The following is a 23826-nucleotide window of genomic DNA, read 5'->3' as shown; positions in this document are numbered from 1 at the left end:
CTGCCAGACTTTTAAAACTTTTAGGGTTTTTGTGAGTCTTAAATCCTCATCACACAACACTGAAAACTCCGCCCGAGCAGCAGATGGTTCATTACTTCTTCATGGCCATATGTCAACGTCGCTTGCGTGTTTCCCTCATTTTGGGTGTCGAGCTCCAACAGGCTGCCAGCAGCAGCTCCGACGTGGCGGCCCCTTAAAGTTTAATATAAACTGGGGGGGGGGGGAATAGGTTTGCATGCGTGCAGGGAAACAATATCGACTACAAACTGAAGCGGCGTTGATCATTACCAACCTTCTTGTGGAAACAGCCTCTGCGGAGGCTGCTTACTGGGTTCATGGGTGAAGGTACATTCATTCTGTGGCCCATAATTAGATCTGCCAGGAGAAGTCGCTGCACAGTTCGCTGCTCCTCGGCTGCGTCATTCTTTGCATTATAAATAGTGTGAGTGTGTGTGTGTGTGAAGTGGCTCGTGGAGTTAAGAACGCCTTTCATCTCCTTGTTCACACCTTCATCACATTTTTCTGTCAGCTGAGCGTTGGTTTCGGGTTTTTTCCGCCCTCGTGTTGCTCTTAAGCTTCAGTAATGAACCGTCATGTACTCGATCGCGCTGCTGCTAACTGACACACCTGATGACAACTTTGAGTATCTACCGTAGACCATTTGTGCAGCGCATACACACTTTGGCAATTTGAACAATTTATAGCATAAATGAAGTAGCACATAGTAACAATAAGAACAAAAGGAAACATAAAAGTCCACTAAAATGGAGCCTAAAGTATGATAGTGCAGCATAAAACAATAATTTACTCTAAAATTATTAAAAATAATTTAAATTGCAGAAGATTGAAATTTAAAAGTGCTTTTAAAGACTTCAATCATTATGAGGAAAGCAGTGGTTTTAACCTGGATCCTGGTATGTGTTTTGTTTTGTTTTTAACCAGGAAGTAAGAATATATTGAATAGCCATGCTCTTCTTTAACAGAGCATGATGCTAATTTAAAAAAATCATGTTCCCATTCAGAGTAAAATATGATAAAACGTTGTACGTGTGACACTCACTTGTGCGATTGACAGTTATCGTCCTGGTTGCATTTCCACATGTTGCCTGTAATGGCCATTTGGCCCGCTCTCTTTAATAGTGTCAGTTCATCTTCTGAATATGCAAATTAGGCTGTGTGGTTCCTCGCCTGCCATTGGGCTGAGTGGGCGGAGTCTTTGTGCTGACAGGATCGTGATTTGTTTGGCGTGGAAACCACAGGAAAACCGGTCTTTTATTCAGACTGCGAGCCTCTCAGGTTTAAATCTCAGCCTAATCTCTGTGATTAGATTTGTGATGAGAGTAGCGCTTAATTTTGTATTTCGCATAAAGGAAATTGGGCACAGATTTACCGTTAGTTTAACACAGGTTCGTCTTATTTAGCAACACTTGGTGAGGGGTGTGTTCACTCATGTGAGTGTTTTGCTTTTCCTTGAATGGAGTTATTTTAGTCAGGGTGATTTACTATATTTTATTTACTTTCTTTTGAAAAGACCTATTTTATTTCACACTTCTATTTTTTGGTTGAATGTCATCCCCTGTCCATGTGTGAAGCCACACTTTATTTTTAGTTTTTCACACCATTTCACTTCTTTGTTGACCACATTTTTTATTTTCAACAAATGACCATCTTGTTACTTTATGGCTTCCAGTTCCCCTAATGAGCTGGGTCGTAGCGGCGCTGCTCATATCACAAACCTCCAGGTTTCAATACTGTCTTTCTACCAATATCAGTCTGGTACAGATCGTCTTTAAGAGTCCAGTATGTAGAATGTAGGTGAAATGTTGTTATTGTTGCCCAAATTGAAGTAAAAGGAGGCGCTGTGGCTTAGCTGGTCAAAGCATCTGTCTTGTAAACAGAGGGTCCTGGGTTCAAATCCAAGCAGTGCCTTAAACCAGTGTCAAAAAAGGGCTGGGGTAACCCTGAGCAGTTTTGAGGGGAGGAATGAGCCTTTTATATAAGAGGCTGCGATTTTGGACCACCATGTTTTTACCTAATGGACAAACTAAACATCTATTGAGTTTGGATGTTAAAGCGGACCTAGACCGGAAGTTCCAATTAACGCTGTGTTTTTGGTGTATCGGCGACATTACCTCGTTTATGAAGCCCTGAAGGTTCAGATGCGGGCACTAGTCCAGATAATTTACTTTACTAGATAAGATTTTACTTTTTTCTTTTTGTCCCCCCAATATATGATCTGGGACCATTTTCAAGAAGACGTTTTAGTATATAGCATATATGATATTATATAATATATTAGTATATTACCGAGTACAGCACCAACAAATCAAACCGACCAAGGTCCCAGTCTCATTATCGCTGCAGGTCAAAAGGAATTTGTGCTGAATCTGAAGCTCAAGGATAAAAAAGCAGACTTTTCTTTTCTGGCGTTCCCCCCTGAGAGCACAGGAAAGGTTCAGAACCAGCAAAGTCAGGAGCTAAAATACAAAAGGCAGAGTGTCCCCAAAGCATTCATTACTGACCCCCACAACTCCAACAACCCACCCACACACAACCCCTGCACAGTGGCAGTGCAGCCTTCACCACCAGGGCCTCAAGCCTCCTGCCACCACTCACCAGCTTTATCTGTGATCCTTATATTTATGTATCATGAACACAAAGAGACACTTCTTTTCATGTTGTTTCTCTCCAAACCTTCAAAACAACATCTTCACCTCACAGAGACACAGACACCGTGCTGCTGCTGCTGCTGCTGAGGAGGACGTGTGATGTAGGAGGAAAAAGAGCAGCTCAGGGTCATGTCTGACAGAGTGTCACTGGTCAGCTTTGGTCAGTGTGATGTCTCAAACACTTACAGAGGGACCTACTGCTTCTGTAAAGCTGGACTGTACTGCTCACACTGACTCAAAGCTGCCCCCTACTGTCAAGTAATGACTCGAGCTGCTGGCTGGTGTCACAACAAAGCACCAGGCCGAAATACTGGAGACAAAGAGGGAGAGAAGCTCGTAAAATACAGGATTGCATTTTGATTTTCTTTTTTTTATTCACAGTCCATCTCTTCTGCAGTTCTGCTGCAGCTTTAATCCACCGTGACTAACACATACAGAAGAGAGCTCACCTTCATATATTACCTCTGGAAACAAAGGAGGAAAAAAAAAAAAAAAAAAAAAAAAAATCAGCGCTACAAGAGATATCACAGTTTAAAAATAATATTACAAAAAAAAAAAAAAACTGAAGAGGAAATTCATACAGATACTGAACACACATACTGGAACAGCAGGGAGGAAGATTATGACCATGTTATGGAGAGAAGGAAGAAGAGGATGAGGGCTCCAGTGAGAGAGGAAGATGAGCGGTTAAAGTGCTGAGACACAGCGGGACAGGACAGAGTGTGACACAGGTAAAGGTCACTGACACCGCTGACATCAGCAGAGGCACAGACACGCAAAAACCAAAGGCTGAGAAAAAGGTTCATGTGTCAGGTTTGACAACAGTCTCACTGGGAGCTGGACTTTAACAAAAGCGCTCATTATTTCTCTTCCGTGTTAAGGATTCCTCTTCATTCTTTAAAGGTCCAGTGTGTATTAAAATGGAGCCTTTTATATTCATATCAGGAGCTGGGTCAGCTCTATGGACCACCAAGATTTTAATTTGATTTAATTTTGATAACTGAAGGCTCCATAGTTGGGTAAGCTGCAACATACAACTTCACAAATAAATGTTGCTAAATTTTACACACTGTACCTTTAAACACAAGGACAGTTCACCAATAAAGGGACATTCAAACACCGTAAAAGAAAAATTCAACAGCATCGTCTTATTACTGATGTGAAAATGTATAACGATATGATTGATATGTATATTAATATAATAATAAATGCAAGAAATGGAGACCGAATGTTTCCAGTTACACATTTAAAATATTAAGATCCAGTTTGATTGTAATTAATTCCTTCATTCAATTCAGCACCAAAACCTGCTCCTGACGACTTTCTGAAAAGAAAAGGTGCTGCTGTTGAAGTCTTATTTTAAACCGTTTTGAATGCACCAAAAAAAATCAATTGTACTGGAGTGAAATATTTCACTAGACAAAGAAAACATGACAGATAATCCTCCAAACATCTGCTTCTCAAACCAAACACACAGAAGTGAATCAGTACATTTTAAAAAGCCTTTGATTGAACTTTAACATTTTTTCACAGTGAAATTGTTGTTTTGGAATTTTTATCTCTTCAAAAGGTTTAAAAATCTGAGGTTTAAAGTGTTAAACTCATTGTAAAATGTGAGGTAAAAATGTCATATTCAACATTTGGGACACAAAGAATATGGAATCAATTCTGGCTTAAATCAAACCAACATTCAGCCAATCACAGTGTGTTTCACTGGTCATGTGATGCTGATTTTTTTTTTTTACCATGAATTTTGGAATGTAAATTTGTTTCAATGACTTAAACAGTGAATTTTTAACCACAATTTCTTTTTTTAAACAATGGGAAAAAAATGACAGAGCTAGAAAATGAAATGCTTTTAAAATCCAAGATTCACTTCCATATAAATGGATATTTTTCAAATATAAACGTATATAACCACCTGTTGTTGAACTGTCCCTTTACTTTGCCAGTTTTTTTCTGCGATGACGAGACAAACAGCTTGACACAGACGCACAAACACTGGTCAATGACGCCGAACAGTTATTTTAATGGTCCCTGAAAGTGAGCGCACACTGTCACCTCAACACTCAACCAGCCGCACACATTCTCTCTCACTCACACACACACACATATATATCTGCACTGTGGTATAGTGTACTGTATATGAGGTATAGCAGAGAGAAAAGAAGAGAGGGGGTGAAAGTCTGAAGTATCTACAGGCAGCAACGACAGACAAGAAGGTAAACAGTCATCTGATATGATTAATGCTCACATTTGTCACTGTGACGCGAGAGTCTTGGACGCGGACGTACGAGTGTTTAAAGAGCGGCAGCTTGTGTCTCCAGGTGAGTTTGAGATGGTGAGAGCACACATTCTCTTTGCTGCATTCGAGTCTGTCGAAAATAAAAAAACAAACAAACAGTAACTGCAGTCAGTGGTAGATTGATACGTACAAAAAAATAATCCTGTGATGTGTGACATCATACATTTAGAATAAAATAAAACCCATACACCAAATAAAGCTTTGTAAATTGCACTCTGATGTGGCACGTGTCTCTTCTCCGTCTCCTCTTGTCCTTTTGGATATTTACATTCAGTAGTTCAGTCCAGGACGAAAGCGACAATAGGGGAAAAAAGACGAGTTCTCACGAAGCAGAACCAAATGAGATTTCATTTTTTTCGGTCACGGAGATTAACAGATTCCAGGTTCGTATCCTACGAGCAACACTGGCAGTCTCAGCTGATGCTCAGACAGGTGTCAGATCACAAGGTGTCCACGGCCATGGTCTGCCCCCTGCTGTACAGTCAGTCCTGTTACAGCTGTAGTGTTGTTTGTGTGTGGTTCTGCCCAACAAAACAAAGAAACCCACATGATCAAGTCTGTCGCCCGACGAGGACCTGCTTCCTGGTCCGAAGTCTACTGGGTTTACTTTTTTTTCTTTTTTTTTAAAAATCATTACTGCCTCGTTTAAGTCCACAACGCTCTTAGCGAAGTTTGAGCTTGAAGGCCGAGATCTCCATGGGATCGAGGCTGACGGTGGAGTCGTTGGCCAGAGGTGAGCCGGAGTGCATCAGGGTCAGAGACATGGGCTGAAGAAGCTGCAGGTCCAGGTTCTTGAACATTCCAGAGACGCTCAGCTGCAAAAAAGAGAGAAGATGAACGAGAACATTAGAAAGGAAACAGTATATGTTTTAAAGAAAAACAAAACAAACATTATTATCCGAGAGGCTTCAATGTTGGTCGTTCTTTTTTAATGAATACTGTCAGCACACAGCAGAGTTTACTGTGTCACGTTTGCCATCTGCTTCATATTTATTGGCTGGTTACAGTGTGTCGTGCTGTTTCATGATGGAAATGGAAACTGGGCTAAATCCTTGTCTGCTAGTAAATATCCTGCAGCCAATACAATTAAAATTATGAGTCAAAGATTTGGAAACAAAATGTCCTTAAAGTGTCAACAGTAAAACAAAATGGTCCCTGCGAGTGTCACATTACAAAATCACTATTAAATCATTAGTAAATGTGCACTGACATTAAAGCTCTACTTTAATGTTGTTAATGCACAAGACTGATTTATTGCTATTGCTTTATTACTTTCCATTATAGTATGATTCGGTTTGGTACAGTAAGGTACAGAATGGTAAAGCCCTGGGTCATGCTACCATTTCGACTGCCAACAGTATCTTTGCTTGGTAGGCAATGCGTGGGCAACGCCTGATGGCTGCGTCCGCAAGATACGTAGCGTGACGTCACACCGGCGAACGGAAACATACAACATAACACAACAGACAACAATGGAGGACATCCAGCATCCAGCTCTGCAGGCGTACGCCCTACGCGCCCGCACGCAGTGATTTATACTCACCGTGTGGTCCGTAGCAGTATTTGCCGCAACGGTAGGGGGCTTACAACCAAAATATTCAACATGTGCTGGCGGAAACATCCGCTGCAACAGTAGTAAACAAGAATTTTCTGCATATCGTTTACATTCGTCTCAAAATGACTGTCCGTCTCTCTGTGTTTCACGGATTGGGACAGCCATCCCAGCTCCACCAGAATCACTGGGAGGGCTTTTCTACCTGGGTCACCGCTCTTTCTATGGGCTTGTCTTTTGCCCTTCACAAAACGATCCCTCTTTTTTCACATCCTACGGCAAAAACCATCGCCTTTTTGTAACGTAACAATATATTCCATGAATGAAAATACACTGCAGGCATTGAAGAAAATGACTGTCACCCAATCAGCTGACTGTCATGGGTGGAGCCCATGGATGTATTATATGAACTGGATAAAGCACCGCCCCTTGCTTCCGTTCATTCCCATGAAACTGCTCACCCAGCGCATATGCCAAAAAAGTTTTTGACATCCACGTTTATTTCCGGGTTATGGGGCCCATAGAGCATGCACAGTAGTGTCACTACCACATAAAGATCTATAAAAGCCTATGTCCATGTCTCGAGGTGTCCTGTGGACACTTTTACAGGCGTCTCTTTTACTATTGCGGTCAAAGGGAAAATTGCTTTTGGGCTCCATGGGGTTTTCTGTTGCAGTACCCACAATGGCCACCATGTAAAAATTGTCTTCAAGGCAGAGGGGGCGGTGCTCTATCCAGTTCATATTATACATCCACGGAGGAGCCGGTTGAACTCCACTCTGAATGTACTGTACCATTTTACTCTGGTAACCCAAACAAAGGTGCCAAAAATGGAACCTTTGGGACTGGTTATTTTCGTACATTCCTAATGTCATATCTATCTATAAATGTACAGCGCGTCTGTTAATCACATAACTGTCTAACAGTTGGCTCGACAGACTTCAAACTTGGCAGGTGACTAACTAAGGGCACCATAGTGTACAGTGACAAAGATGATGATGTTTGAATTTGAAATGCAAGAGATAAGGTACAGGAAGTGCACTAGTTTTACCAAGTGAACAAATGTAAATTTGTATTTAAGGAAATAGCCGAACAAATGCGTTTTTCTCTGACCTGTCCTTGAGTAGTGGTGCAGTTGAAACCCAGGTTCTGAGCCTCAAGGCCACAGTCCAGCGCCAGACGGTGAACAAGCAAGGCTGTATATGGAGATGGAGCGTGGGGGTCCAGCTGCTCACACACACATTAAGACACACATGCACATTAGTTACACAGTCAGCACATAAACTGCGAGTTGTTGTTGTTGTTGTTGTGGTCGTGTCGTCACCTGGCTCTGGATGCTGCGCAGGTTCACCAGGTGGAAGTCGCAGGGCAGGATGGACTTCAGAGGAGCGAAGGTCTGCAGAGGAGGAACGCCACGTCTTTTGGGCAACACGGGCAACGCCAGGACTTCGCGGTTCAGGATGGCGTTGGTCATGTGACTGAGTATGGATGGGAAGCTTGTTGTTGCTGAGCTGTCCATCATCTGAAGAAGGTAGAGGTGGGTTAAACAACACAGTTGAGTGACACTGCAAATATCTAGACATTTAGTTCCTCGTGTTGTCCTGCTACAACAGGAGGAACAGTTCATCTATCAGAGGAGAGCGTACGTACCTAATTCTAGTCCAGACACAAAACTGATCCATCTATATTGGGTTGTTACAACAGAAGCACTATGTCCCATTTTAAATTAAGGGTATTTGAAAAATGATGTTTGATGTTTGAGGCAGGCCACAACTTCATCAGCAGTTTTATCAGAGCGCAGCAATAAAATTGCGACTAACGCTGTCCTTTCTCTGCCAATGTGAATTCATTCAACTTTGATAAATCTCATCATTTGTTTCTCTCAATGTCGACAACGTTAAGACGGAGCACTTTTGCTACAGCTATGAGGAGGAGGATGAGGGAAACAAAAAAAGAAAAAAAAAAGGGATTGTGGCTAAAGCACAAACTGTGACACAGACTACGAAGCATCTTCACCGTTGCCGGGGCAACATTACCTCTTGAACGCCAGTCAAGAATTTGGAGATGAAAGAACTAAGCATGGATGACAGTCTGGCAAAGAAGCCATCATACTGAAGGTAATGAAGTGGAAAAAGAAGAGAATAGGAATACAATTAGAGTGTGGAGAGGATAACAGATGGAGCGGTAATGAGTGCTGGGGGAAAAAAAAAAAGGTGTTAATCATCAAAATGAAGGACAACAACTATACTCAAAGAGAAGAATAGAGCACCACACACTCAAATGTGGAAGACCTTCAGCCAAGCTTCTCTAACGGTTATCTTACTGACCTTGTTGCCAGTGGATCTCCGCTCGAGCAGCAGTCGGAAACGGTTGGCGGTTTTCTTGTTGTCCTTCACGCCCTGGCCCAGTCCACGATTATCATCCTGCATTAGCCGCCTGTCCATAATCACTTCCAGCTGGCCTGGAGAGCAGGGACAACAACTTTTACACCAAGAAATAAGCAGGAAGTATTGAATTTGACGCCCCGATTATTCACATAAGCACAGTAAAGGGATTAGTTTGGCACACAAACATACGAATATGAAGTGGTTTGCTTTCTGGGAAATTCTTCGGGGAGAAGAGCGGGAGATAATTGCTTCAATTCAATTCCATAAAATGCCAGAGAATTAGAGAAAACCCAAGTGCATTTCAGAGATAACTGACAATCATAAAAGAGAAACATCAAATGAATTAAATGCAAAGAGATACGAACCATTCTCCAAGCTACTGACACCCAGAGACTGAGCTGTGTGCAGCGTGAGGCGGTGATGGCTGTCCTGGATGTAAGCCTGGCTCGGCATGGGATAAAAGTTGGCCTGCAGGGGAAGCTTTAGGTGACGGCGCCGGGGCTGCATCTACAAGCGGTGATCAAAGACGCAATAAATCAAAGTTATAATCATGGATACACACTGTTGTTACCCAGAATCACTTCTTCATGTCCCATGACCAAAATCATAAACTTGAGTATCTACCGAAACCAATGTCAGTACTTTACAGTTGTTTTAAATCTTTTAAACTACTACGCTGTTAACAACACATTTGTGCTGATGTATTTGCCACCAAGCCACAGCAGCTATTTCAAAAACATAAAGCTCCAACTGTTGAACAAATATTCTGCTCCCATAAAGAAGAAATAAAAAGCCCCCAACATGACTCCTCCGTTAAATTGCTGCTGCTTTTTATTTACTTCTTTTACAGTCTCTTCTTCTGAAGCATTTATGTGATATTTAGAGGTTTTGGGTTGTTTCGATCGAGTGATTTTGTCTGACAGAGGTAAATGCACACACCTGGAAACCATTGAGGTCTGTGTAGAAGACATCTTCACTCTGGATGTCGGTGACCAGACGCATGGCCAGCTCCTTATTGGTCTGATCTCTGATGTCCACCATGGTGGTGATGTCTATAGACAAACCATCAACCCCTGCAAAATACAAAAAAACTATAACTATTCTGTGCTAAACTTTGCATAAAGAGGGAAGTTAAAGTGACATCTAATGTTGAGACTGCAGAACAACTACAGTGGCCTTTGCATACTAGAGAGGATGTCATTCTTCTTTGTTTGTGTAGAAAACCCGCTTTAAAACACCAAAACCCACACTGACATGTGTGTCCATTCGGGCTGCTGTAGAAACATGGCGCAAGATGGCAACCTCCATAAAGCAAGGTGTGCTTGCGTCATTGTTATTATTGACCTCCGTCAGAGTTTTCGCCAGAGTTTAGTCTGTTGGCAACATAACGCGAAAAGATGGATTTGGACCAAATTTTAAGGAAATGTCCTCAATGGGACCAGGAACAAGTAATTTTGTGCGTGATTCGTAGACTCTATCACTGGTTACAACACTTGCTGTCTGACCATAACTTTATCGCTGTTTACAACACGCGCCGACAGGGTGTATTTTGTAGACACTGAGCTGCCTTAGAAGAGATCTGCGCTCTCTGAGTGCTTTTCTAGTTATTACTATTATTCTGTCTCAGATTTATCTTCATTAATGGAATGTCGGAACATTAATAGTTTGCTGTATCCTTCATCTTAAAAACGACCACACCTGACTGAGGGAGTGTTTTTTTGTGTGTGTGTAAGTGTGTGTGTGTGTGTGACATAAAGACGTGACACATTTCAGCCAAGTTAGCCAAGTTTTCGGTACAGGTCGGTTGGGAGCAACCACCACACGGACGTTCCAACCACCAACCGGCATTATTAAAGCTTATTCTTCTTTATTCTCTTTCTAATCTGTGGTTGAAAATACATCATCAATGCAAAAAGAGAAATCTTCTGGCACAGACTAAGGAAGTTAATATAGAGGTTAAGGAAGCAGACTTATGTATGTCAGGAAGGTTGCAGGATCAAATCTGCCAGTATGTCATGTTTTTTGTTTTCCATCTGTGTACTGTAAGGCCTACATTGTTTACAGTATTATTATATAAAGCATTACAAGTGTTAAGCATTAATAATACATAACGCATATTGTATAAAGCATTAATGAGTGCTTACAACTAAATATAGTGTTATAAGTAGATTATAATGCATTATAAGCTTGGGATGCATGTGTGGTGGTAACCTCAACTGGGCCAACCATACATTTGCTCCGCACGCCACAAAGTCTCACTCCATGGTTTTCTCATGTTGGCAGCCCTGTATTACTTTTGAACTTTTGCCCTTATTTTCAAATAAAGTGGACTGTTACATTGCACTGTATGAACTCATTTGACTATTGTTTGATTGTGACGGACATTTTTTATGCTTAAAAGTTACACACTACAATTGTAAGTACATGTAAAAAGCTTAGTTTAAGGCTATAAAAACCAAAGGGGTTTTAGTTATGGACTTACACAAACATATTTATGGGTAGTATACTCAATTTCTGCCAATAAACCCTCCTAAATGTTACACAGTAGTGCTTTTATGGAAAGGTGTAAATCTGCAGATTTGGGCCAAATGCTACTTAAAATAGCATTAGCCACAACACTGTCAGATGGCAGGGGGGAAAAAGTTGTATTCTAAATTTTCATTTTGTTTGAATTGTGCCATCTGGTGCCTTTAACCAAACATAAAATGTTTCAGGGAAAAAAAAAGCTCATTTGAAGCGGTTCCACTTTGCTGTGCGGTAAGTTTATTACCTGGCACGTTGTGGATGCGTATGCTCTGCTGAAAATGCTGGTAGTGTGCCACCACCTCTGAGAAGAGAGGCCCCTCCACAACGCGCACCACAGGTGATTCTTTCTGGTGGTAGGGCTGAAAGCAGGAGGAGAGAAAGTGGAATCGTGAGCAGAAAGAAAGCAGAAGCAAGAACTACAGAGATATATTTACAGGGAACCAGCAGCAGAATAAGTAATGAGACTTGTGCATGTTGTTTTATAAAATAAAGGATTGATGAAGGAGCACTGCCTTTCTGCCCAGAGCTCCCCAGCATGATACAGTGTCACAATACACATGGGAGACTCCATCAAAGATGTGTAAGAATTTAAGTAAACATCTGAGGGAATACCTTTGCTTTTCCATCAGGCAGGAAAAGGTAAGCCCCACTTTTGTCTTTAGAAGGGCGAGTGCCGTAAACCACAAACTGCATCTGAACCTTCACCTCCTGAGGATCATCTTTACGCTTTATGCTCTGCAGATGAAAAGAATAGCACACAGAGGATGAGAGAGTGCAGAATTTGAAAAGAGATGAAAGGTTGTTCTTGTAGCAACAACACGCGTCATGTTCACTTGGATCAAACCGTCAGAGTTCATTGAAAAACCAAGCTTCTGGGGTTCTTTTTCCTCACAAGCTCAAAAACCAAATTCACACAAAGGAACAAATCTGTGATTTAGACACTAGGTCAGCAAATAAAGAAGAAAAACAAACCTCCAGCAGGCCAGTGGTTCCAGAGAAGCCAAGTGTGAGAGACTGACTGCTGATGTAGAAGGTCTGAGGGTCAGAAAGCTGAGAGTGAACAGGGAGCGGGTCAGCAGCACGGGCAGGAACACTGCGCCCAGAAAGCCTGAGCAGCGTATCAGAGCGGAGAGTCATGGGCGAATCTGGAGAGTCATAAACATGGAAAACAGCCAGACCCAGAGGAGGCAGACGCACCATGAATGTTGCCTGGATAAAAGGATGGAGAAATGGTTGGACAAGATTTAAAACAAAAGCCAGTCTGATCGGCACTGAAATATAAAACAAACAAAGTTGGTGCTGTGCAACACTGGCTTCGTTTCCCCTTTTAATCAAACAACTAGGCATTCAATAAAGGTTTTGAGTATATAAACATTTGCAACACCAAGCCGTAATTAAAATATAATGAGATGAAGATACAGTGATACATTTCTCTTGCATCCAAATGAGTTTTGGCTTTTTTTTTACTGCAGAGCTTTTAAAATACACATGCTGCCAACCAAGCAGCCAAGCTACTTTACATGTTACCTCAACTGCACAAGGTAACAGGCCTTTAATTAAAGCTGACTTCCATTAAAGGAAGACATATATTTTCAATTCCTCTTTAAATATTTTATTTAGGCATAGTTCGTTATTTTCTGTCAGATTTGGAGAATTTACACTTTACAGTAATTATAGCTCAAGGGGTCATAGGAACTACTCGTCTACTGCTGCCTCATTTAGTAATAATGTTTAAATTAAAAATTATTTATTTAGTGCAGTGCCTTTCTCAAAAATAATTAAAAGCTTTAAAAACTGTAATTTTGTTCTCAAATTTGAAGGGACAACCAGTAAGCTCTGGTCAACTCCTGCTCTGTAAATATACTTTATAGGTTAATGTACAATAATATACTCTCGAAGAGGTTTTTATTTGAGAGTGTGCATTTTGAATTGAACTGGGAGCTAATGTAATGAATAATAGGAGGTACGTTTGTGTCACTTCTGCAAATTTGAAGCTATATTTAGCAAGTATTCAGATCCCTCTGGTGATTATTTTTCAAAAAAGGAACTTTCGACAAATCCAGCTCATTTTTCTGGTGTTATTAGTGACTTTTGTAGACTCTGCAGTGAAAGCACGTATCGTTCTAAAAGGTCTTCGCACACCAGTTTCCGGTGAAAACTATTTTGAAGCACACCATTCCACTGAAGCTCCATTATAACCCCGCTCCACGTCTTGAAATCATTTAAAGTTTTTTCTTGTTTATTAAAAAGAACTGGTTTGTGGAAACAAACACAACCGATCACAAGAGACCGGCTACAGTGTTTAATGTTTTGACTGTAAGTCATCAACAACACTCACTCAAAAAACAGACCTTGGGAGCCTCTGTCCTTCATGTTTTAAATGTTTCCCTGCTCCAAAATAGGGCTGGGTGGTATGACCAAAAATATATATCACGGTGTTTTTCAAAATTCGAACGGTTTCACTGTATCTGACGGTATTTTTTTTTTCATGCATAATCAGGTGTTCACAGCATTTTCTACTGGTTGAGAACACAATTACTGCAGTAGATTAACTTAGCTTAACTTAACTTGTTTGAGCAGGGAAACACCTACAACAGGCAGGACAGTGGTTCCCCAGGACCAGGAGTGAGATGTGATCATTTAGCGAAATTTTGTGACTTTTAGGACAGCAAATAGCTATTTTTCCTTGCTGCGGAGTAATTGTTTGAAATAATTTTTTCTTCCATAATTTAGCAACCATATACACAAGACATTGTAGACTTAAACAGGTGTAGATTTTATTAGGCAAGCCTTTGTTAAATGGCTAAAATCATTCTTTTTCCCCCCTGCTCCTGCTGGCAGCCATGTTGTATGCTAAGTCAGTGTTGACAATGTGTCACACTTCAAAAAACCTGAATTATCTCTTTAATAAACATAGCATCTTACCTCAAAAACCTCTGCGCTCATTTGACTAGCAGAGCTCCACTGAGCACTCAGCTGCACAGGGAGGGTCTGTCCATCCTCAGTAAGCACCCGCACCCTGACTGTGTTCACCAGCACAGTCACCACGCACAGACGCTCCTGCTCAATGGGGTTGAACAGAACCAGGTACCTGACAGATGGAGAGAAAAATTAATCATGAGCCCTAGATGGTGGAGGAGAGGGAGAAGTGGATGTGGATGTTGATAATACCTCGGCCCTGCTGGGTCCACCTCGATTAAAGTTCGCTGAGGCAGAGAGTCTTGAGTAGCACGCCTATCATCCTGCAGAGGAAAAATGTCACACACGGAAACAACCTCAACACTCAGAATACGACAAATGGGCAAATTTATAAAGAGTTTTTAGTACTTAAGCAGAAGTGTGACACCAGTATTCCTCTTACCGTCTCAAGGAAGGGTTCCGTCTGGTAAAAGCGATAAAACTCTTTGTTCTTCATCACCAGGAAATGAGCAGCATTGATGATTACCCTCTTCAGACCAATGAGTGAGCGCAGTAATCTGGGGAGGAGAAGAAAGAATCAATGGCATCAGTCACAGCAGATGGCTTTTCAATATTATTCCTTCAAAGTACTGAGAAGGAAATTATAAAATGGCCACAGAGACTCAGAGGAACAGAAATTGGGGGAAGTGTTTTCCCTTACATACAAATTAAAGTACATTTTAATCTACACAATCAATCCTATAATTTCTCTCTAGACCAGCAGATCCTTACCTGGTGCCATAGTCAACAACAACATTCTCCTTTGCAGTGCCAGTGATGGCGTCATGATGCTGAAAGAGACCAACAGATTGCCTGGCGTCGACGAGCAGGGCGTAATCTGAAACTGGGTAGCGCCCTTCCATGCCTGCATGTCGAGCGTTTGCAACCGCCAGGCTGTAAAGAATCTCTGCCCCCCTGAAGGACAATGACAAACAATTTTCAGAGAGAAGTAAGACATAGTAGCTTAATGCTATTTTGACATGATTGGGGAGAGCATTTACCATTATGTATGCTTTCAATTGCTATATTTAGGCAAAGTGCTCTAAATCTAATTATATGATCCTTGAAACTACCGTTTTACTGATGCATTTAAGTTGATGTGAACATATTTATTTTTTTAAAGCGTAATAAAAATATTTATCCATTTTAAAGGGACAGCAGGTTCCAGTTCTGTTTCCCGTTTGTTTAGTGTGTGCTTTAACCTTGGTTATCACACTTCAAATCAAATTTAATGTGATCCTGCTATATGCACAACAGTAGCACCAAGTAGTACTGCAATCTATTCTACCAAGTGCAATTAACTGTTAAATTATGCGATTGCTAAATTATCCTTAATTTAGCCTAGTTTTTTATCTTCAGTTAAAATAAAGTGTGTGAGTGAGTAAAAGTTACATCTGTAATTTAAAGGACAGAGTCAAACCTAAAACACTCAACCAGGCACATTTAAATAGTGACTCAGGACAAAACTCGGACTACTCGGATGACTATAACATTATTATTTGTTCCTAAACTCAAAAAGTTCACAAGCATTAAGACATTTTAGATTAATTCTGTCAGTGATTAGCAAAGTGTGATTAAATCACCTGAGGTGCGATTCGATCACACGATCCAGGCTCTTGTAAAAGGGCCTTGAAGTGAAATAGCCAGTCCAGTAGTGATCTTCACGATCTGCATAGGCAAAGAAATCTCCACTGAGCACTGGGAAGTCTGCAGGTCTGGATCCCTGGACCACTCCCTGTGATTTATACACAGCATTGAAGTAGTCCGTGAGAGTCCCAAACTGAGCCTGCAGAGGGAAGGGAAACCAGACTCATTATTATGCATGTGCATTTTCTGAACCAAACATCGAGTTGTGACAGATTCTTTACTCTGTCAGTAAGTTTAAAAATACCAAGGCATGGTTCATGATTCAGGAAAAGGTTGTGCACAGAGTTACTTGGCAGACAAGAAGCCCAGATGCATGACAATGATCAAGATATGCATTTGGCAACCATATGTAATATTTGACAAATTGTCGTCTCACCTGTACGTGCATCTCTGGGTGAGAATTCATGTAATCGAACAGCTTCTGATAGTTGAGGTACTGCTGATCCCACTCCAACGCCTTGTCGTAGCGGAAGTCGTCTCCCAGCGGGACAAGAAGCACCTTGCTGCGGTAGAGTTTGGACTTTTTACGGTATTGATCCAGCAGGAGGTTCGCTCTAAGAAAGAGAAGAAAATAGAGTTTGGTCACATCACAAATTTGGTTTGCATCTAAAGCACCCAACCTCACAAATTACTTTTTAATCAGACCTAATGAGGAAGGTCAGACCTGGCGTGTATTAACATCAGCCAATAAAATTTGATGAAATGTACTTTAGGTATTTAAAAGGCGATCAATGGGAGAGCAAACAATCAGCAGTTTGTGTGTGTTCTCCAGTTTATCCCACTTCTTTGGCTGTTGATGCTGGCACAAATTAAATTTTATTTGTGGAGCAGTACAGAATACACAGACTTTAAATACTGGTAACTAAACTGCTTTGTGTGCATGTGTGTACTTGTATTTAATACTTCTTTGGAACTTTTTCTGGTACAAACACTGACCTTATCAGGACCAGTAACCAAAAGCTGGTTCTAATGAGGCAGAACCCAATTTCTAAGAGGATTTTGAGGTAAGAGCAGACATTTACTGGTTATGGTTAAGGTTAGAGATACCACTCTGTTTTGGCTGTCCAAATGAATGGAAGTCACTGCAGAGTCCTTAAAAGGATTGTTACAAACTAGTGTGTGTGAGAAGCCAAACGTATGTAACAATCCAATTCCTTATTTAGGATTCATTTAATAGGATTATTTGAAACTCCTTCCTGATGTTTTCATACACATCTCCTAGATTTGTGTTTTCTTTTAAAATGTTGTGTTTGTTTTCATCTGTAACTGATCATCAGAACCTGTATGCTTAGTCGGTTTACAACCTATTAAGTAGTGTATTAAGTTGTGTGTAGAATAAAACCTCTTAAAGACACTTGAGTTGTCTGCCATATTTGTTCTGATCGCCCTTCCCAGAGGGTAGTTTATTGAGTTGTAAGAAGCAACCGGTAAAAATCTGGGCACACATATTTATGTGCCTGAACTATTAATCAATCATATACTGCTTAAGTTTCCAAGAGTCTAATTATTGATTAATTTTCTAATTATCAAAGCACTAATAAAAAACAATGCCACTTATTCTTCAAAAAACAAATTACAGCTAATTAACTCTGTAATCCCAGCAAACATACTGCTTTAGTAAACATCATAAAATGTGTCATCTATAATCCCAACATAAATCTTCCTGATGTCAATGACAACTAACCACACACATTTCTCACCTCTCTGCTATGTTGGCCTCCACCACAGCTTTTGGTGGCACTTTCCAGGGACAGTTTATCCGACCACCTGGTAACCTCTTGAAGTCAAACTGGCAGCAGATCTTTGGATCGGGCCCACAGGTGTGAGGTACATCATAGCTGTAGAATGGCATCATGTGGCAAAATATGTCTGTGCTCGATCCAGTGTCTGTCAAAGCAGTTAAATAAAAATTTATAAAATTAAACGTCTGACTTAAATAAAAAAATAAAAATAAAAATACACAGAAAAAAACATGTTTCGCTTAACGTAAGCATTCAGTGCTCTGGTGCTAAAAAAGACACAGAGGATAATTCCCCCCAAAAATTAAACTATGTCAACTGATAGTAGTCAACACTAATATTACACAATTTACCAATAAAGGAAAAATGGACAGCAAATTTGACATCTCACTCATTTATAAGTAATAATGAAGATAGCCCTTCTGAAGCGTTTACACAGCGGTTGCAGTTGCGGTTGCCCTTCCAAAATTTCACGTTTTTTTTTTTTAAAGGCATAAACAATTGGCATGACTCATCCTAAGATGAGCACCTGAATCGAAAGACATTGCTGGCTCTGTTCCACTCACCCCAGGCCTGCCTCCACATAAACTCCAGGCTGCGGGTGGAGGCAAAGTGCTTTTTGATGGAGTAGTGGACTCTCTGAATAAGCATGTTGGTCAGGTTGGCCTTCCTCAGCAGATAGGGCATCGTAGCACTGTGGCCAAAAGGGTCTACTGCCCACCCACTGCGAGGAGTAACACCTATGAGAGGAGGAGGAATCAAGTATGTAGGCTTTAAATTCAGGTTAAAAAAAAGAAACCTATCTTTCAAATTCAAAATTAAAAAATAAACTGCTGAATTGAACCTATGAGCTCTACACGACCCACTGTTTTTCAGTATAGCAGTGTTTCGATGGCAACAGCGGTTTGGAGTATGACTGAAAACACAAAGAGGTGCCCGTGTGCCCAGAACTGAAATCTACTGCTCAGAAAAGAAGAATTCACCAGTTTGATGGGAAAAATGCTACAAATAAATGCTCCCTCAATCAGGTCTGATAGTATTGCTTGATATGCCTGTTTTCAGAGGAAGGACTCAACATACAAACAACATTACATTCCATTCTGTTAACTAACAGAAACAGAATAGAATCAATAATAACAAAAATCATCCAGTGCTGTTTTAACTTTTAAGTATCAATCTCCAACATACACATGGTGGATATTAATTTCTTATGGATGGTTTACCCAGATTTCTCTCAAGCCACTGGTGTCCTTCAATGAGCTGGTCTATCATGGCAAAGTAGTGTGCACTGGCTTCATCTGTCATCACCCAGCCTCCTGTCACAATCTCTAGCTGCCCTCCAAGGATCAGTCTGTCAGAAGATAGGATTAAGAATACAAGGTGAGGATAAGCCAGCACTCAAGAAGGAGAATCACATAAACCAGTTTAGAAGCTATTTTTTCACACTGTGCCAACATATACTTTGCACCCGTGCACTGTTCTTCAGGAGCAGTAGACCCCAGTAGAATCTCAACTAACTTCAAAAGGGAATTAAACTGTGTGCTGTTACTCACTTGCGCACAGCCTCCTGTTTGTGTACGTCTGTCGTCTCCCACCACTTGGAAAAGAATGAAATCTCAGACCAGATGAACTTCCTACGAGGATCCTCTGCAAGCTTCACCACCATGTTGTTTAAAATATGCTGTGTCTGGTCTGTGAAGTACTTATCAAACGTCTTAATCCAACCTATTAGAACAAGAAGACAAATTTAACATCACTGGCTGATACAAAGAGACAGAGACAGGGAAGATAAAGATTTAAAAAAAGGGCTGTGGAAAAAATGTTGCAAGAGATCAAAAATAACACTCATATTTTATTCAAGTAGAAGTGTTCCCTTCACAGAACTACTTAGCAGAGAGGTTTGAAATAAATATCACTTTCAGTGTGTAACAGTGGAAAGTATCAGTCATAAAACTGTATTGCAATATACATATACTGTTAGGGAATTATTGCCAAGCCTTAATTGTAGGCTAATTTATTTATATTTGATAGACCAGGGAGCTAAAATGTGTCGTCATTTGTGCAAGAAAGGTTTGTTCACTGCAAAAAAAAAAAAAAAACAATTTTAGTGACAAACTATTGTCTATAAACTGCTGCACAGCTGAATGAAATTTAGCTCCAAGTGAAGTCAGTTCCCACTATTGATGGCCATAATTTGCAAGTCTCTACAGCCTGTCAACATATCAATAACTGCCAAGTTAGCTAGCATGTGGCAGGCTGGTAAACAGGTTTAATGGAAACTGTCAGTCTCAAATAAAATCAGAGCTGATCCCATCTAAAAATAGGCACAGTTTTCCAATGCTAATACCTTTTCAATGTCATTGTTTGGGAGTGTGACGTCCATTATGTCAGCATACGACAACAAACACATCAGATTTTGAAAGATTTCTACTCCACCGTCACCAAACTCCCACCCAGGTAAGGTCTCAAAGCAACTGGCTTGTCTCTTCTACACAAAAACAGCACTATTTTTAAGACTTGTTCAGACACTCTTGACACTGTGACAAGAAACTGTTTAATCACGTCGGCTTTCAAATTTGCAATAAGCCATCTTCAACATTCTACTGTGTGTGAGATGCTCTTACAACTCACCTGGATCGTTGTGAGAGTGGGGGACCACAAACACTTGGAGCGGCTCAGTGTCCCACTCATCGGGTTCATAAGTTATGTCAAAGCCCTGCTTCCATACGCCACCATCAGGGTTGTCAAACTTCAGGAGGGAGTAGACATCCAGCATCTAAAATAAAACAAAATCTCACTATTTGGTATCTAATAAATATAACATTTCTCCAAAAACACATACATATTCATATCTTAGTCTTAACGTACAATGTTTATTTCAGTAGTTATTATACTGATGAAAAGATCCAGATGTACTGGAGCACTATGACTTATGGATAAATATATAAATTACAGTATCACCTGAACATCTGCTTGACCATGATGACCAACAGCAAACTGGCAATCTTGGGCTTTGACAGCGAGGAAAGTGGGGCGGCCATCAAATGGCAAGACCCAGGAACCATTGGCACTTCTGAATGGCAGGTGGCCACTGGGAGACACAGCTCCTGTGTCTGTGAGCTCCATCACAGAGTCCTTTATGTGGCTGATGATTTGGTGGTTTTCTTCCAAGAGCTGCTCCAGCTGCTCTATCCGGTTCTGCAGGACTGAGATTTGGCTCTACGACATATACAATAAAACACATACTTACATACACATCAACGCATAAATCAAACTCACATTATTTTCCATTACAACATTATATTAAATGATATTAAATTGTGTGAAAATAGCAAACAGCAAGATATCTACAGTGCAAGTGCAAAGTGCTTGACTAACATGTCATGTTTACATTAAAAACATTCAGACTATTATATATTATGGGAGGGAAAATTAAAAGTCTATTTCTGCACTTAAATTGATGCAGCTCCAGGTGAGTTAAAATACAGAAAGAAAAATTTAAAAGTTAAAATCAGTAAAAAAAAAAAAAAACATTATCCACACAACCACTAAATCAATCATTCTTACCCGTGGAAAGTTCCCCCCATTCTGTCGCCTTGCAGGGTCATGTTGGACTCGATCCAACATCAGATACAGTGAGAATACAGCCACACAGAATATGGCCCCGCCGCACACTGTCACCTGTTTCCTCAGTTTCATCCTCCTGGGTCTTCTTTCCAGGATTTAACTTTTTTTTTTTCTTTTTAAATGACCTTGACTGGGTAGGGATGTTTTTTCCAGTGCAAAGAAATAAAGGTCCTTGGAACACAATCCTTCAAGTAACCAGCTTCACATGTATTAATGGCTCAGTTCCAATCTTGAGTTGCCTCCAGGCATCACTCACCATACTAGAGACTACAGTGAAGAGGGCTACAGCAATTGGAGCGGTGAAGAAGGACACTAAATCAGCAATAGCTAGCAAAAGGTTTGTCAGCTTTGACCAAACCACAGCCACTGATGGATTCCCTCAAAGTCATCCTTGTGTTGAACCATCCAAAGCGATGCGATTGCAGGAAAAGAAAAAAAAGTACCACACAGTAGAATCTAAACAGGGAGTCTAGTGTCCCTGCAGCATGATGCATCTCACTGTGGGTCCGTGCTCCTTGTCCAGTCCCCACTCTCACAGCAGACTTTAAACTTCCAGTAGAATCCTCTTTGTCTCAGTTGGCCTCCAGTGTCATGATTATTTGCCCACTACCATGTGATGGTTCAAAGAAATCAGCTGAGAGAGACGATTCTGAGCAGCGGCTTTTTAATCAAGTTTCAACTGTGCCCAAAGCAGCTCCAGGAATTAAAATGCGACAAAAGTTATTCTTCTCTCAGTGGCATAGTAATTGCATATCTGCAGCGGCAGCAGGGGCAGTGCATCTGTCCTTGATCACATGCGCCAAGTTGAAATCACATAGGAGGGTCTTCTGCAGCTGTTAGCAAAAACATTTTTAGATTAACAGAGCATGCAAAAACTAAATATTTTGCCAGACATCTCAAGAGCAAGGCTGACAAGAAGTGCAAGCAGAGCGGGCTGTGAAGAAGAGGGAGCGATACTTATTATGACCTGACGACTACAGTCAGCACAGGAGGGGGAGGATCAAGCTGAGTTAAAGTGACCCGTGCACTGCACTAATAGGTGTTCTTGTTTCCCTCTGTATGTAAATCCAACAAATCTTAATCCGCTTACTTCACAGGCTGGCTCTATATCCCCAGCATTGCCACAGAGAGTTGTGATAATAACCTAGTACTTACAATGTTTGCCTTGTCTAACTCAGTGTCAACAGACAGACAGTTATTTATTGAACCATGTGATCCAGGTGAAGGATATGTCAAGTGTATGAAGTTTGCTTGGACTGAGAGTTTCAGCAAACAACCACAGACAGGTATTGAGGGGTCAAAATCAAACAGTATAACAGGTCCCAAGTTGCTCAAGGAACAAGTTGTTACCACAGAGGGGGGTATTCTTATATACTGATTATGTCTTAAATAAACGTTATATACATTTCCCCTGGACACTGCACTCTGGGTCACTTCACTTCACTTCAAGGTAGCTAAAGCTGGGCAGCTAGCCAGTAAAGCTGCGTTGCTATAAACTCAAAGAATACTGAAATGCCCGCTTTATCCCAAGTAAGCACAGGCACACGACAGCTAGATTAGGTATTTAGTTTATGTTTTGTCCAAAGGCCACGTTAAATGACTATATACAACTTTGCATATCCCTGTTATTTCATCATTAACTAGTTATCACGAATATGTTGCTAAATAGCTAGCGCTAGCTACCAGATAAGGGGTCAAGTTACCCCATCATTTCAGTTGCTTTACGAGTCACACTAAAGGCTCAGGTCTTATTCAGTAAACGTTGGCATAAGGGTTGTCATTTGCAGGTAAATTTAAATTAACAGCTGTGTGTCTGCACCGGCGATGAGCCTGTGCTGCCCAGGCAGCTGTGTGTTTTACCTTACAGAGGATAGCAAGTACTGGCTTGACAACATTAAGACGTGGCTGATATTTCGGGATAACCGTTGAGTTTGCATCTAAACATCGTCTAAGATTCACAAGCCGTCTTATAAAACTTTGTTTTTGAGAGGAAATGAAAGAAGCACACGTTACCCATCAAAGAGGGTGATCCGGAAGAGAGGAGAGGAGAGTGTCCAGCGGTCGGTGTATGAGTGTATGTGTGTGTGGGTCTTTAGCTCCAGGCTGACAGATTACTAACACAACTAGCAGCTAGCTACACTGAGCTCTCGCAAAGGATTGTGGGAGTAGAGGAGCCGCGCATCCGTGTGTGATTGGTCATCAGCTCCGGAGGATTTTTAAATAAATGCACCAACATTTCATTTATACACACGTAAAAGAGTGAATATGAAATACAGCACAAGTTTACGAAATTCTGAATCATTACATACTTAATTTTGCTTATTCAATTTAATTCTACGTGTTTGCATTGATTTTTGGGATTTTATAACCAATTGTGTTTTTATGTGAATTACGTTTTGTTATATTTTATGTGAAA

At 40.8% G+C, this 23826-nt stretch overlaps 1 protein-coding gene across 1 annotated transcript; it reads right to left on the bottom strand.

Annotated features, from left to right (window-relative positions):
* Positions 1 to 5104: 5104 nt before the first annotated feature.
* man2a2 (mannosidase, alpha, class 2A, member 2) lies at positions 5105 to 23508 on the bottom strand. The gene is made up of 24 exons (XM_083894106.1): positions 23424 to 23508; positions 21351 to 22243; positions 20745 to 21002; positions 20415 to 20559; positions 19337 to 19508; positions 19007 to 19134; positions 18350 to 18523; positions 17745 to 17931; positions 16421 to 16598; positions 15981 to 16183; positions 15130 to 15312; positions 14801 to 14915; positions 14611 to 14681; positions 14365 to 14530; positions 12412 to 12648; positions 12052 to 12174; positions 11684 to 11798; positions 9853 to 9986; positions 9279 to 9420; positions 8854 to 8987; positions 8563 to 8637; positions 7851 to 8048; positions 7640 to 7753; positions 5105 to 5789 (listed from the first exon to the last, which is right to left on the bottom strand). Exons 2-24 carry the CDS (start codon positions 21480 to 21482, stop codon positions 5637 to 5639), a joined length of 3537 nt encoding a protein of 1178 aa, XP_083750232.1. The 5' UTR covers positions 21483 to 22243; positions 23424 to 23508; the 3' UTR covers positions 5105 to 5636.
* Between the last annotated feature and the right edge of the window lie 318 nt (positions 23509 to 23826).

The sequence above is a fragment of the Microchirus variegatus genome (genome assembly GCF_963457635.1).
Source record: "Microchirus variegatus genome assembly, chromosome: 8".
Lineage (NCBI taxonomy): Eukaryota > Metazoa > Chordata > Actinopteri > Pleuronectiformes > Soleidae > Microchirus > Microchirus variegatus.
This window is presented reverse-complemented; position numbering and strand designations above follow the sequence as displayed.

Excerpts from the sequence above, each read along its gene's own strand:
- man2a2 (XM_083894106.1), bottom strand. The coding sequence starts at position 21,482 with ATGAAACTGAGGAAACAGGTGACAGTGTGCGGCGGGGCCATATTCTGT. Across the intron at positions 18,524-19,006 it reads GTGGCTTGAGAGAAATCTGG|GTGTTACTCCTCGCAGTGGG; the intron begins GTAAACCATCCA and ends CTCCTCTCATAG. Across the intron at positions 9,421-9,852 it reads CAGACCTCAATGGTTTCCAG|ATGCAGCCCCGGCGCCGTCA; the intron begins GTGTGTGCATTT and ends CACCGCTTGTAG.